Below are 12,673 nucleotides of genomic sequence, written 5' to 3' on the forward strand. Positions count from 1 at the left end.
ACTGAGAGCAAAGTGGAGGAGAAATTGTTGAATTTAAACATAAGAAAGGCACCTGGGGTGGATGAGATATATCCAGTTATATTACAGGAGGCGGCAAAGCAACTAAGCAAACCCTTAGCCATAATTATGAGAGCATCCTTGGACTCAGGGGAGGTTCCCATGGACTGGAGATGTGCAAATGTATCCCCAATTCACAAAGGGGGATCGAAGGGTGACATGAGTAATTACAGAACAGTTAGTTTGACCATTATTTTACCTGGAATAGAAGTTCCGGGTAAAATAATGGAGTCACTGGTTAAAGATGCATTGCAGGATCATCTAGATAAGACTGCAGCAATAATTCAGACACAGCATGGGTTTGTTAAGGGAAAGTCTTGTCTGACAAATTTGATAGGATATTATGGTGGGGTTACAAAGGAACTGGATGCAAAAAATAATTTTGATATCATATATTTGATTTCAGGAAAGCTTCTGACACTGTTGTGCATGGAAAACTATTGTACAAATTGGAGCAGAATGGTATTAAGGGTAAGTTGCTACAATGGATAAAAGGATGGTTGAGTGGGAGGAGACAGAGGGTGGTAATTAATGGGTGCTGCTCTTCGTGGACTAATGTTATTAGTGGAGTCCCACAGGGTTCGGTGTTGGGTCCTCTGTTGTTTTGTATATTTATCAATGATATTGATGAAGGTATATCAGGCTCAGTGTCGAAGTTTGCAGATGATACAATGGTTGGCAGGGTTGTTAATGACAGTAATGGCAGTGTGCTACTGCAACAGGATCTAGATAATTTAGGCAGATGGGCTAAGAAGTGGCAACTGAAGTTTAACCTTGACAAATGCAAAGTACTGCATATGGGTAGAAGTAACCCCAGAGAAACGTACCAACTGTGTGGTACTACACTTAAGGTGGTAGAAAATGAAAAAGACATGGGAGTAATTGTGCAGTCAGATATGAAGTTTTCTGAGCAATGCAGACAGGCTGCCAGGGCAGGTCATGAGGTTTTGTCAATGATATATAGGAATTTTGCTAGCAGGGAAAAAGGGAAAAGGAGGTGTTTGTCCCTCTGTATAAGGCAATGGTCAGGGCACACCTTGAGTACTGCGTACAGGTCTGGAGGCCTCATTTTAGGAAGGATGTAGATTTGCTTCAGCGTCTACAGAGAAGGGCAACAAGATTGGTGAGGGGAATGAAGGGATCCTCTTACCAAGAGAGGCTTAAGTTCTGCAAATTGCAGTGGCTGGAGACTAGGCACCTGTGTGGTGATCTGATTGAGGTGTATAAGGCCTTGAATGGGTTGAGCACAGTGAATTCTGATGGAATCCTTCCACTTGTTCAGATTATGAACCTAAGGGGTATAAATTCAAATTAAGAAAAGACAGATGTAGAATAGATGTGCAGAAATTTGTCTTTAGCCAGCGGGTGGTTAATTGCTGGAACAAACTTCCATCTGTTGTTGTGGAAGTTGGTAGGTTAAATAAATTTAAGGAGGAACTGGGCAGGCATTTGGAGGGAATGGTGTGATTTTTTTTTTTTTTTTGGTTGATGCTGCATAAGCTCATACACTTGCTTTCTTGCATCACATGCCACTACTACTACTACTACAACAACATGTTTGGAGCAAACGGATGGGTGAAATTGGAAGGGGTTTTTTTTTTTTTTTTTTTTGTCTGAGATGCAAAAAAAAAAAAAAGCTTGCTTTTTTATATCACATGCCTCTATTAATGCAATACTAATATTATTTAAGTATTTTCTGATAATAAAAGCTGCAATGAAATGATGATTATTTGATTTTGGAAAGAAGATACTGCATTACTAGTAAATTCTGATATGAAATGTCTTTTCCTATAGTCTATAGTATGAAATTCCATTCACTTATATATCTGTTAAAAAGGCTAATTAACACATCTTTCTGTTCTGCATCTTCAAAGTGGCCTTCAATTCAATATGATATAATGATGTCAATAAGTGTCCGATTTGAGGTTCTTGCAAACTAATAACTGACACAGTACCATGCTATTATATGATTTAAAATAAATTTTATACATAAAAGTACTATCTGCAATCAAAACTGTTAATTTTAAAAATTTTGAATAAAAACTGTTAGATAGGAATACCTTCAATGAAACGCATGACTACTGAATACTGACAACATAATGGAAGAATTCGCTTTATTAATTCCTGAAGAGAAAGATCTGAAAAATAAAATAAGATTTCGTATTATATCATACATATATAATTTATTTCTATGAATAAATTAAAATTGTTTAAAGAGATGCTAATATTTTCAGATGCTAATAACTTCCTTGGCTTTGGAAAACTTTCATTAATAGCAGTAATGGTACTAAGGTTATATCTGATATCATGTGATATTGCAAATTATAATAATTAATAAAATGTTACAAATTATAATTTTGTGTTGGGTTGTTCAGAGCACATCACAGAAACAGAGACATTAAACTTTTAAAAATTAAAAACTTAAAGGCAAGTAAGGCTCATGGTGTCAATGGCATGCACCCAGTACTTTTTGACAGTGAGAGAATACATTGAACAGTTAAAATTATTATGAGACCATCAGTGAACTCAAGGGGTTGTTGCTTTGGATTACAGAATGCCAACTTATTGCTGAACCATAAAGGTGGATCAGTAATAATTTCAGCCATAAGGAAGTGATGATAAAAAAAAAACTGCTGCAGTCTAAGGGCATCTTAATAGTAATGATATTCTGAAGGAAACAGCATAGTTCAGTAAAGGGAAAATCTCGTTTAACTAATCTGGTTAGCTATTTTGACAGTCATATGCTGGATGTAGGAAACAACTTCAAGACTGTTTATTTGAAAAATAGCAAAACGTTTGCCTCTTCTGCCAAGATTTTTTACAGTATAAACTCGAAAATGTTGATATCATGATATCAGGGGTAAGATCCTTCAGAATGACTGGGAAATAACCCGAGAGAGAGAGAGAGAGAGATTTGAAGAACTTACAAACCAAGCAGACAGTCTTCCATGCAGTACAGATATACAACAAGGGGAGCCCCACAGTGTGCTTACACTGTGTCGATTCAGATATTTAAGTTAAAGGAAGTATATGATCAGAAAAGAACATTTTCACTTTCTCAGGCAATATACACAGACGGGCACAGATTTTAGTTAAGAAATGACAATTGTAAACTAATAATACTGTTGGAATGATGTGCTTCAACATATTTCTAAAACAAAATGCTATAATATATACAGAGTGATTCAGGAAGAATAGTAAATATTTTGGGAGGTTATAGTATCGATTATTCTGAGTAAAAAAGTTCATATAACCATGTGTCCAATCCTCAATGGATACAGAGATACAGCTGTTTGAAAATGGTGTGCACAGCTCCCTGAATCAGATGTGACCAAGAAGCAGTTATAACCTGATGCTGTTTGGTGTCAGAAGTGTTGTTAAGAATGACGCACATCTTCACACATGCTGAATATGCCGGTATGGCGTTTGTCTCGGTTTTTGTGGTCTAAATGCTACTGCTGCTTGTAGAGAATACCATCGATGGTTTCCTAATGCAGAATACTGGATTCAAGAGCATTTACACCAAACTGCATGAGACTGGTACAGTTCCCAGTACTCATATACCTTATGAAAGTGCAAATGAACAAAATGTGGATGAAATAGAACACATTCTTCAGTGGGTAGAACGTAGTCCTACTATTAGCACATGAAGAATTTCTACGTGCATCGGTGTTTCACAGACAAGAGTATGGCAAACATTATGTCAGTACGGCTTGTATCCATTTCACATACAGCGGTTGCAACACCTTTAACCAGGAGATGACGCCCAGCAATTGGAATTTTGTTGGTGAGTAAATGCTAATCACCAATTAATTCCATTAATACCGTTCAGCGATAAAGCTACTTTCACCCGTGGCAGTATCAACAACATCCGTAACTCTCATAGGTGGTCAGATGAAAATCCACATGCCACTATAGAAACAAAATCTCAACATTGCTTCTCTGTAAATGTGTGGTACAGTATCATCAAAAATCAGTTGATTGGGCCTGTTGTGTTACAAAATCGTCTTACAGGGCCCATTTACCTAGACTTTCTGCAAAATTAACTTTCACCACTATTGGAGGATGTTCCCTTGGCTACAAGGATTGGTATGTACTTTCAGCATGATGGAGCACCTGCACATTATACCCGTCCGGTGATACAATATCTAAATCGAACTGTCCCTGAATGATGGATCGGCCGCAGTGGTCCCATTCATTGGCCACCAAGTTCTCCAGACTTCATTCCGTTAGATTTTTGCTTGTGAATGAAAAGTGCAGTATACAAAGAAAAGGTGAATACAAGAGACGAATTGTTCGCTTTCATTTTGGATACTGCTGCCCTCATAAAGGAGTGCCAAGACAACCTCAGAAGAACAACTCGTCATATTACCACAGGACTGCAAAGTGCATTGGGTTGGTGGTGGGATTTTTGAACATTTATTGTGAACTGTAAAACATTTGTCAATTATTTATGTTTTGTATCATTCAAAAAGTCAATAAATACAAACAATAAGTAATTTATTTTTCTTTAATAACTCTCATAATGACTTTGTGTGCACCAGTTTCAAACAGCTGTATCTCCATATCCATTGAGAATTGGACACATGTTTATATGAACTTTTTTTATCAGAATAATCGATACTATAACCTCCCAAAATATTTACTATTCCTCCTGAATCATCATCAGTCATTGTTCCGCTCTTCCATGGGTCAACATATGAATCCTCACCACCATGCCCTGTCCATATACTTCTCTCCGTCATTGATTTCACTCCAGTTTCCTCCTCTCTTAATGACATCAGTCTTTATCATGTCTTGCCATCTCATTCTTGGTCTTTTGTCCCTTAATTGAAAAACAAACATTCTTCTTGGCAAATGCCTCTTGTTCATCCTCCCGACATGTCCAAACCATTTCAAACGGGACCTTTCAATCCTATTCTGGAGTTTTTCAACCTGAATTCTCTCCCTAATTACATCATTTCTGATTTTGTTGCATCATGTCTTTCTGGCTATGCTCTTCACAAATCTCATTTCTGCCCCCTGAATTCTGCTTTCATCCTTTCTCCTCATAGGATGCATACGTCAGAATTGCTACATGATAGGCTACATAATAGGCCTTCTTATACTTCAGTGATATGTCCCTGTTCCAGATCAGATCTCCTGTCTGCTTATAGAAATTCCTGCCTGCTTGTATCCTTCTACTTATTTCTTCGTCTATCACTCCAGTCTTTGTAAATAGTGCTTCTTGAAGTTGTTAACCATTTTTAGCTCTTTCCCTTCCATTGTAATGTGTCCATCAAACTCATCACTCCTCTTTAGAACCATTACTTCACTCTTCTTCTTCTGACTGAAAACCAGTCCAAATTCATTGGCCATACTAGCCCATATATCAACTTGCCGTTGCACTTCTTACCTGCTCTCTCCCCATATGCAGAGGTCATCTGTGAAGAGCATTACTTTCATCTGGTCCTGTCCAAGTTGTTCCACCACTCTATATTGCACATTATTCATGACAGCTACGAATAGTAGTGGTGACAAAACACCTTCCCTGCCTCAAACCTGATGTTATTTCAAAGCTCTCTGTCAACCCCACCACTGTTCTTATTTTGTTCACTGTATGGGTGCACATATTCTCAATTTTCTCCACAAGATGTTCCACTATCTCCAAGTTTCTCAAAACCTCCCACACTTTCTCTCTCTTGGCATCAAACACTTTCTTTATATCCAAAAATACCATCCATAATTCTTTATTGTGTTCATAACACTTTTCTATCAGTTGCCTGATGCAGAAAATTAGATCCACTGTCAATCTGTCAGGCCTAAAGCCATAATGTTCCTGGGTCATCCTATTTTCAATTGTTCCTCTTATCTTCCGCTCACACTCTCTCATACAGCTTACTCACATGTGATGTCAGTGTGATGCCTCTATAATTGGAACACTTTTTCCTGTTCCCCTTCTTGATCGCCCATATATATATATAAGTATTACAAAAAATAAAATGAAATAGAAGAAAATATAGATGGAGAAGTTATTAACCACAAAATGCCAGGCCTAGATGAAGAAAATAAGAGAGAAAGAATGTTAAGAACCTAAAAAAAAACAATCAAGTAGAATTAAAGCTGAATTAACAGGCCAATCATATGTACAAAAGCTGAAAAGGAAATGGCTGAAAGTGAGAGGATGGTAATAAAGATAAATAAAAATAAATAATTATTAAAAATTAAAATTTAAAAAATTAAAAAGTTTAAAAAAAAATTTAAAAATTGGTACATAGATCAGGTATTTCATCGGGGGGCTACACCTGATCATGTACCAAACACTGTGTTTCTATGCAAACCCATGTTGATGGAGAAACTATTAAAATAAAATAGATAAAAAAATAGATAAAAAATAGATAAAAAAATTTATAAAAAAATTGATTGATCTCAAGAAACATGAGTAAGGTAGCCCCCAACACAGTGTGTTTAGATTAATAAATTAAATCGAGAGTATGTAAGTTAAAAGTATGTAAAAAAGGAAAGTATGTAAGTTAAAAGTATGTAAAAAAGTAACAAGGCAGCAGCATAGAAAAAGGAAGTAATGCATGGTAAGGGAGGGGAAAAGATATTAAAAATGTAAAGGCGAAGATAGTGAGAATAAGAAAAGTGAGAATGTCCGAATCACCCTCATATTGCACTAATAGTTCAACGGATGGAAGAAAGAAGAGCAGAAAGTAGAAAGATGTAAAGAGAAGGAAAAGAGTTTAAAGAATACTAGGCAAGCTGGGTGTGTAAGTACCCAACCTCATAGAGAGGGTCTTGGCTGTGAGAGTGTTAGTAGAAGTGGAAATTAATACCACTAGCTTGTAGTGTATATTTTGAGCGTTAGATGTATAAAAAATATATGATATAAAATATTGGGAGAAAGACTAATGAAAAGGAAGAAAAATTAAATACCTGTAGTATTTAGTAGCATCAAATTGGATAGAATATAATAAAATCAAGAAATGAAGATACAATTATGCGAACATGATTAAAAAGAATGGAATGTAAACAGAGGGAGAACCATGACAACGACGGTGGAGTTGCTCAAAAGAGAAGAACAATAGGAGCCCTCTGTAGTCAAAGTAAAATAGAGAAAGTAGGATTGATTATAAGTAATTATTGGTAATATTAATAAATAAAATAGAACAAATTAAAAAATGAAAAGAATAACTTAAAGAGTAAAATAACACGAACATCATTCAAATAGAAGTCATAAGGTGTAATCACTTTCCATGTAGTGGAAGTACCACCATTCTAATATACAACTATATAAGTATCAAAATTAACCCTAATCAAGGTGGAACATGGTGAATCCGAATTTTTGTTTAATAAAATCAGAGAGATTTTTTATAATAAAATTTATGAAATTCATTGGAATGTCATTAATGCGAAGCTTGGTATACAGATCATTTAAAGCATCAACGAAAGTGATTGATTGCTGCTAATATTTGCCAGACAGATAATTTGTGTGTAGATTGTTTTTATGAACCTTAATAGAAATGTTAGAATTCCAATTCGTTAAATAAATATTAAAATTAAATTTGCTTCTTTTGTCGAATAGTTCTAAATTATGACGAAGAGAGGGACTGTTTAAAGTAATATTTAAATCAAGAAAATTTGCATATTAGTTACCAATATTTATTAAGAGTGAGTTCAATAGGATGTATGGATTTTGCAATATTTTCAAAATGAATATTGAGAATAAGAATGTCATCAACTTAGCGGAATGCAAAAAAAAAAAAAAAAAAAAACTACTTCATTACTACGAAGATCTCTATATTCATAACAACCCGAACCTTAATTTTTTTGCATTCCGCTATGTTGCACACAGGTGCACGTACTGTTCTTTTTCTTTCTTTTCTTCTTCCTTCCTCTTCTTCGTTTTCATATATATATATATATATATACAGTCGATTCCGATTATTTGGGACACATCGGGACTAGTGCATTTTGGCCCGATTAAGCAGCTGCCCCAATTATCCGAAATTTCATGTAAATAGTTAAAAATTTAATGTCCCCCCCTTTACAATTGGTTCACTGTACAATCAAATCACGTTACAATGGAGTCACCATTGTAAAGTACCATTCACTATACAATGTGTAGTAAGCGCCAGTCATTGTGATCACGTTTGTGAATTGAATTTTAATTCTATTAAACAGCGATTCTAATTAGCAAAAATAGGAGGAATATTATCCACAGGCTATAAAAGTAAAGATATATTAAGTGCAAATTTACCCTTTATTACCTTACCAATTAAAAAATTAAATGATACGTGAAATTCGGAAGAATATACATGATAATCGGAAGAATTAATACGTACTGTAATATGTACATACTAACTAAACTAGTTGACATTTCTGTTCACTGTCATTTGTGGGTGGGGGTTAAAATTTAAAACAGTAAAAAGATAAGCAATCAATAACAAAGAACACGGCACACACAAATTGCAAGTAACATGATACATGCAAGTGAGAACTGAGTAACAAGTTACAAAGCTTTAAAAATATGAATGAAGAGAAGATCTGAAAATTAATTTTTTTATATGATTGAAGATTTCTTGGAAGTGTAAACACATTTCACCATAATAACCCACAGAATTACAGCTGTTGGTATTATCGCAAATTCGGTAAGATCGAGTTTACTGTCCATTTATGATAGATTTCACTAACAGAGAAGCCCAATAAACAGGTGATTGCTAATTGTTTTATAGTTGTGACCTCCAGAAATCTGACCGAACTACGTGGTACAGTCGGAGAAAATCGTAGGGTAATCTCCAGTGCTGCGGTCTCCTGCCCCGATTAAACAAAGTAAACCCTGGCTATTTTCTCGATTGGGTTCTGTTTTTTAAGATTTGCCCCAAATAAACGGCTGCCCCGATTAACCGGTGGCCCAAATAACCGGAATCCACTGTATATATATATATATATATATATATATCTACTGTGTGTGTGTGTACACACACACAGTAGACTGTCGAAATAACGGAACGCTGAGATCGGAGTCTTGAAGTGCCAAAAAAAGAAAACAGCAAGTCGTGATTACTGTATTTGTTTACATTTGCCATTTTCAAAGTGAATTCTATACTGATATCATGGATTATACTGCTGTTTTACATTTATTTTAAATTAAAAACCCCTCTCTATGCTTCCTAAAGTTAATAAACCTCATATAGAGAAGAAAAGAAGAACATTAAAGCTTAGTGACAAACTTGATATAATCCAAACTATTACACTGGGGTCACCTGGTATGTTAATTCATATACCCATGTGTAAATTGCATGTGCTCTCTGCTCGATTTGCCTGTTTTGGATGGAAAACCCCAGTTTCTGGTTATTTTTGCTGGACAAAAAACCCCAGAAGCTGGGGTTTTTTGTCCAGCAAATAAAGCTTATGCTAACATAAAGAGAAAGGAGGCAAGGATGAGTATAGTAATAGTACCTCAAATTCCCTCGAATTACTCTAATAAATCTTGAGGTATAAAATTTAGGGTTAGAAAGTAAAAAGTGAAAAGCAAAGAAAATAGCTTTTTATAAGGGTACTTAGGATATACCAGGAGCGTAACTGCCCAACCCCTTTAGTAAGGGATCTTGGTATAACTACAAGGGGTTAAAGGATTGTATGTAATAGACCAAAAACTGGATTATAATAATAAAGAAATTGTTGTTGTTATTTGGTTTTTAGGAGCATTAGCAACTAAGGCCATATTGCTCCTGGGATATGCGGTGGTCATTCCCTGACCTTTCCGTATCCTTCATATTTGGTGGTCACGGGCTCGAACCCCAGTCTAATCAAGAAGTGTGTCTATGCACTGCTGCTCCTGCCCACCTGGCTACAGAGGTGCCTAATAAAGAAATATAGAATAACAATTGTAGACAGTAATAAGGAAATATGGAAATAAAAGTAAACTATTACCAAATGTAGGAATATTTAAATAAAATTGCCTTTTGTAAGAATATTATAATAATTAAATTAATTTATCCTATCTGATATATAATAAATAAGCAACCATCCTTACAGAACTGTTCAATTAAAAGTAACCAGTTACAACAAAAAGAATTAGGAATTTGCAGTTACCACTCTATTCTTCACTAAGTATAAAAGAATGAATTTTTTGAGCACATGTTGCCTATTATAAAACAAATAGCGACAACAGTGCCCTCTCAGTTCAGGTAACTGCAAGATGAACTAAATAAATTAAATAAATAATTATTAATTTATAAAACCAAAGAAAGAAGTGTCCCCTGAATTTCATGTAACTTTATAACAAACTAATTGACTAAATTTATAGTTAATAGTACACTATAAATTTCAACTTCATTCAGATAATATCCTATGAAAATAAATAGTTGGTTCTCAAATTTAGAATGACAGGTAACAAGACCAGTTGAAATGAAATAATTTCAAAAATATTTTACAAAGTAGAAATGAAATGCCTTTTAACCTAATTGAAATTAGGATGAAAGATGAAATTGTTTACTACCTTAAGAAGAAATACAGGTACAACTTTTTCAATGAGGTAAGCTACATGTGACATGCTCTCAAGGCAGTGCCTACTATATATATATGTACAAGTCCTCAAAACAACTAATGTGATTTTAAATAGCTATCATAGAACTGTAATATCAAACTTTGTGAACCAGAAGGATTATAGGGAATAGTGATGCTGAGAGCTAGTAACATTGAAATACTTATTTAGAACTTACTATAGCTATGATGTAACTTGAATTTATATTATTGTGCCATATATTAATAGCAATAAAAATGGTTTTGTGAAGATGTTTTGCGATAAAATTAGCTGGAAATCCATTATTAATAAGCTTAGATCTTAAGTCTATAAGCGTTTCTATGATATTGTTAGCATTATTACATATTTTTTATCAATCTAAAGCTTTGTGAAACAATGATATTCCTGTGAATTCTCTATGAAATATTAGAATGCCGGTGTGTTAGGCTAATGATTTAAAACTAAATTATTTGCGCTTGCCATATATAATTGTCATAGTCTATAATATTTTATCTTCTATGTAAATTTCTATATCTAGATAGGTAGCTGTATTGGTGCTATGCTTAATGGTGCATTCTAGCTCTTATTCAGGTGGGTAGTGCTTAACTGTATCTTTAAGACAGTTCGGTTCATTTATTACTATTATATCATCTATGCAGCAGTAGAGTAGAGTTCCAGTCAACCTTTCCCCATCTCTTCCATCATGCAGTATGACTGATGACTTTTGAGATTATGATGAACTTCATGGTGAGATCCAATCTTCCTTACATTTCGAGGGTACAGCTCTAAAACGATGTTCACAGGCCGGCCGCTAGTTAGTACACTGGACCGAACCTATTGGTAACTCTTTAGGAGGCTTCCGGATCAGCTAGTGTATAATCTTGCTACCTCTATTTTGCCAGATAGTGACTGGAGGGAGTCCGAGTAGTGTGTATGCGGGAGGCAGCGTCAGGGCCACATTATGTCAAAGATCTGGGTATATTCTTACCATGTACCATATCCAAAAATTTCATTACTTCATACAGCATGTCCCCCCCCCCACTTTTCTTACTATTAAATACACCATGATTTGTCAAACTAATAGAGTAAGCTTATCTGCAAAAAGATCTAAACCTCCCAAACACTTCCTAGTTCATTTCACAAATATATGTGGTTTCAATTCTAATCTCAATGATGTCCATTTCCACTTACAGTCTGCCAAACCCCATGTACTTTTTCTGACATAATCCCGGTTATCCGTTAATTTAACTACTGCTCATCTCAGCTATCCAAATTATTCATGCATGATTCCTTTCGCCTCAAAGGTGGTACTTGTGCATATGTTTGGAATCTCCTCTTTTCGATCTTCTCTGGCTTAAAATCTCTCTACCTCATTGGGTAAAATTTATCTGTTGTCTCTACTGTTCTCCCAACTCCACTAATCACTTGGAGTTCTTTGACTTCCTCTCTTTGCAACTTGACTTCCTCCAGTCCAACTTTCCTAAGTGAGGTAATTTTCCTTGGTGATTTGAATGTTCACAACTCCAGCTGAGTTCCATTTTCTAGTCACACTGACCCAGCTGGTCGAGATGCTGAGGCTTTTGCAATTACTAATGACCTTGCACAGAATGTTCATTTACCTACAAGAATACCGGACAATCCTAACCATTCAGCCAACACGCTTGATCTTTTTCTTACAAACAACCCTTCTAAGTACACGGTCAAAGTGAGTGGTCCTTTAGGCACCTCAGATCACAACTTAGCGATTGTCTCTTCCTCAATGGAGCCTTTATCTCATGGCTATTCCCAACCTCATATTGATTGGCATTACAAGAATGCAAAATGGGATGATTTCTTTTCTTCTTTTCCTTGGTCGGATTACTGTTTCAAAACTTCTGATGTCAACATTTGCTCAGGTTGTGTCAGTGAAATTATTCTTGCAGGGATAGAATCCTTTATCCCACACTCCAATTTAAAATCTCGTCCTTTATCTAAACCTTGGTTTTCCAATAAATGTGCTAAGGCTGTGCAAGAGAACAACGTTGCATATCGTAATTGGCTTGTTTCTAATTCTTCTGTTTCATTTTCTGCCTACACCAAAGCTTGCAACAATTGTAAAGCAGTTAA

At 35.3% G+C, this 12,673-nt stretch overlaps 1 protein-coding gene across 1 annotated transcript in view; it reads right to left on the reverse strand.

The window, feature by feature from the left end:
* Positions 1–2,103: 2,103 nt before the first annotated feature.
* The window catches only part of LOC150076327 (gamma-tubulin complex component 2-like), a 194,253-nt gene continuing 183,683 nt past the window's right edge, over positions 2,104–12,673 (reverse strand). Inside the window, exon 11 of the mRNA XM_090387323.1 lies at positions 2,104–2,195. Coding sequence (XP_090243449.1) covers positions 2,104–2,195 — 92 coding nt within the window. The remainder of the gene's footprint in view (positions 2,196–12,673) is intronic.

Source organism: Mastigoproctus giganteus, chromosome 13 (assembly GCF_048544385.1).
Source record: "Mastigoproctus giganteus isolate SK-2022 chromosome 13, ASM4854438v1, whole genome shotgun sequence".
NCBI classification, from domain to species: domain Eukaryota; kingdom Metazoa; phylum Arthropoda; class Arachnida; order Uropygi; family Thelyphonidae; genus Mastigoproctus; species Mastigoproctus giganteus.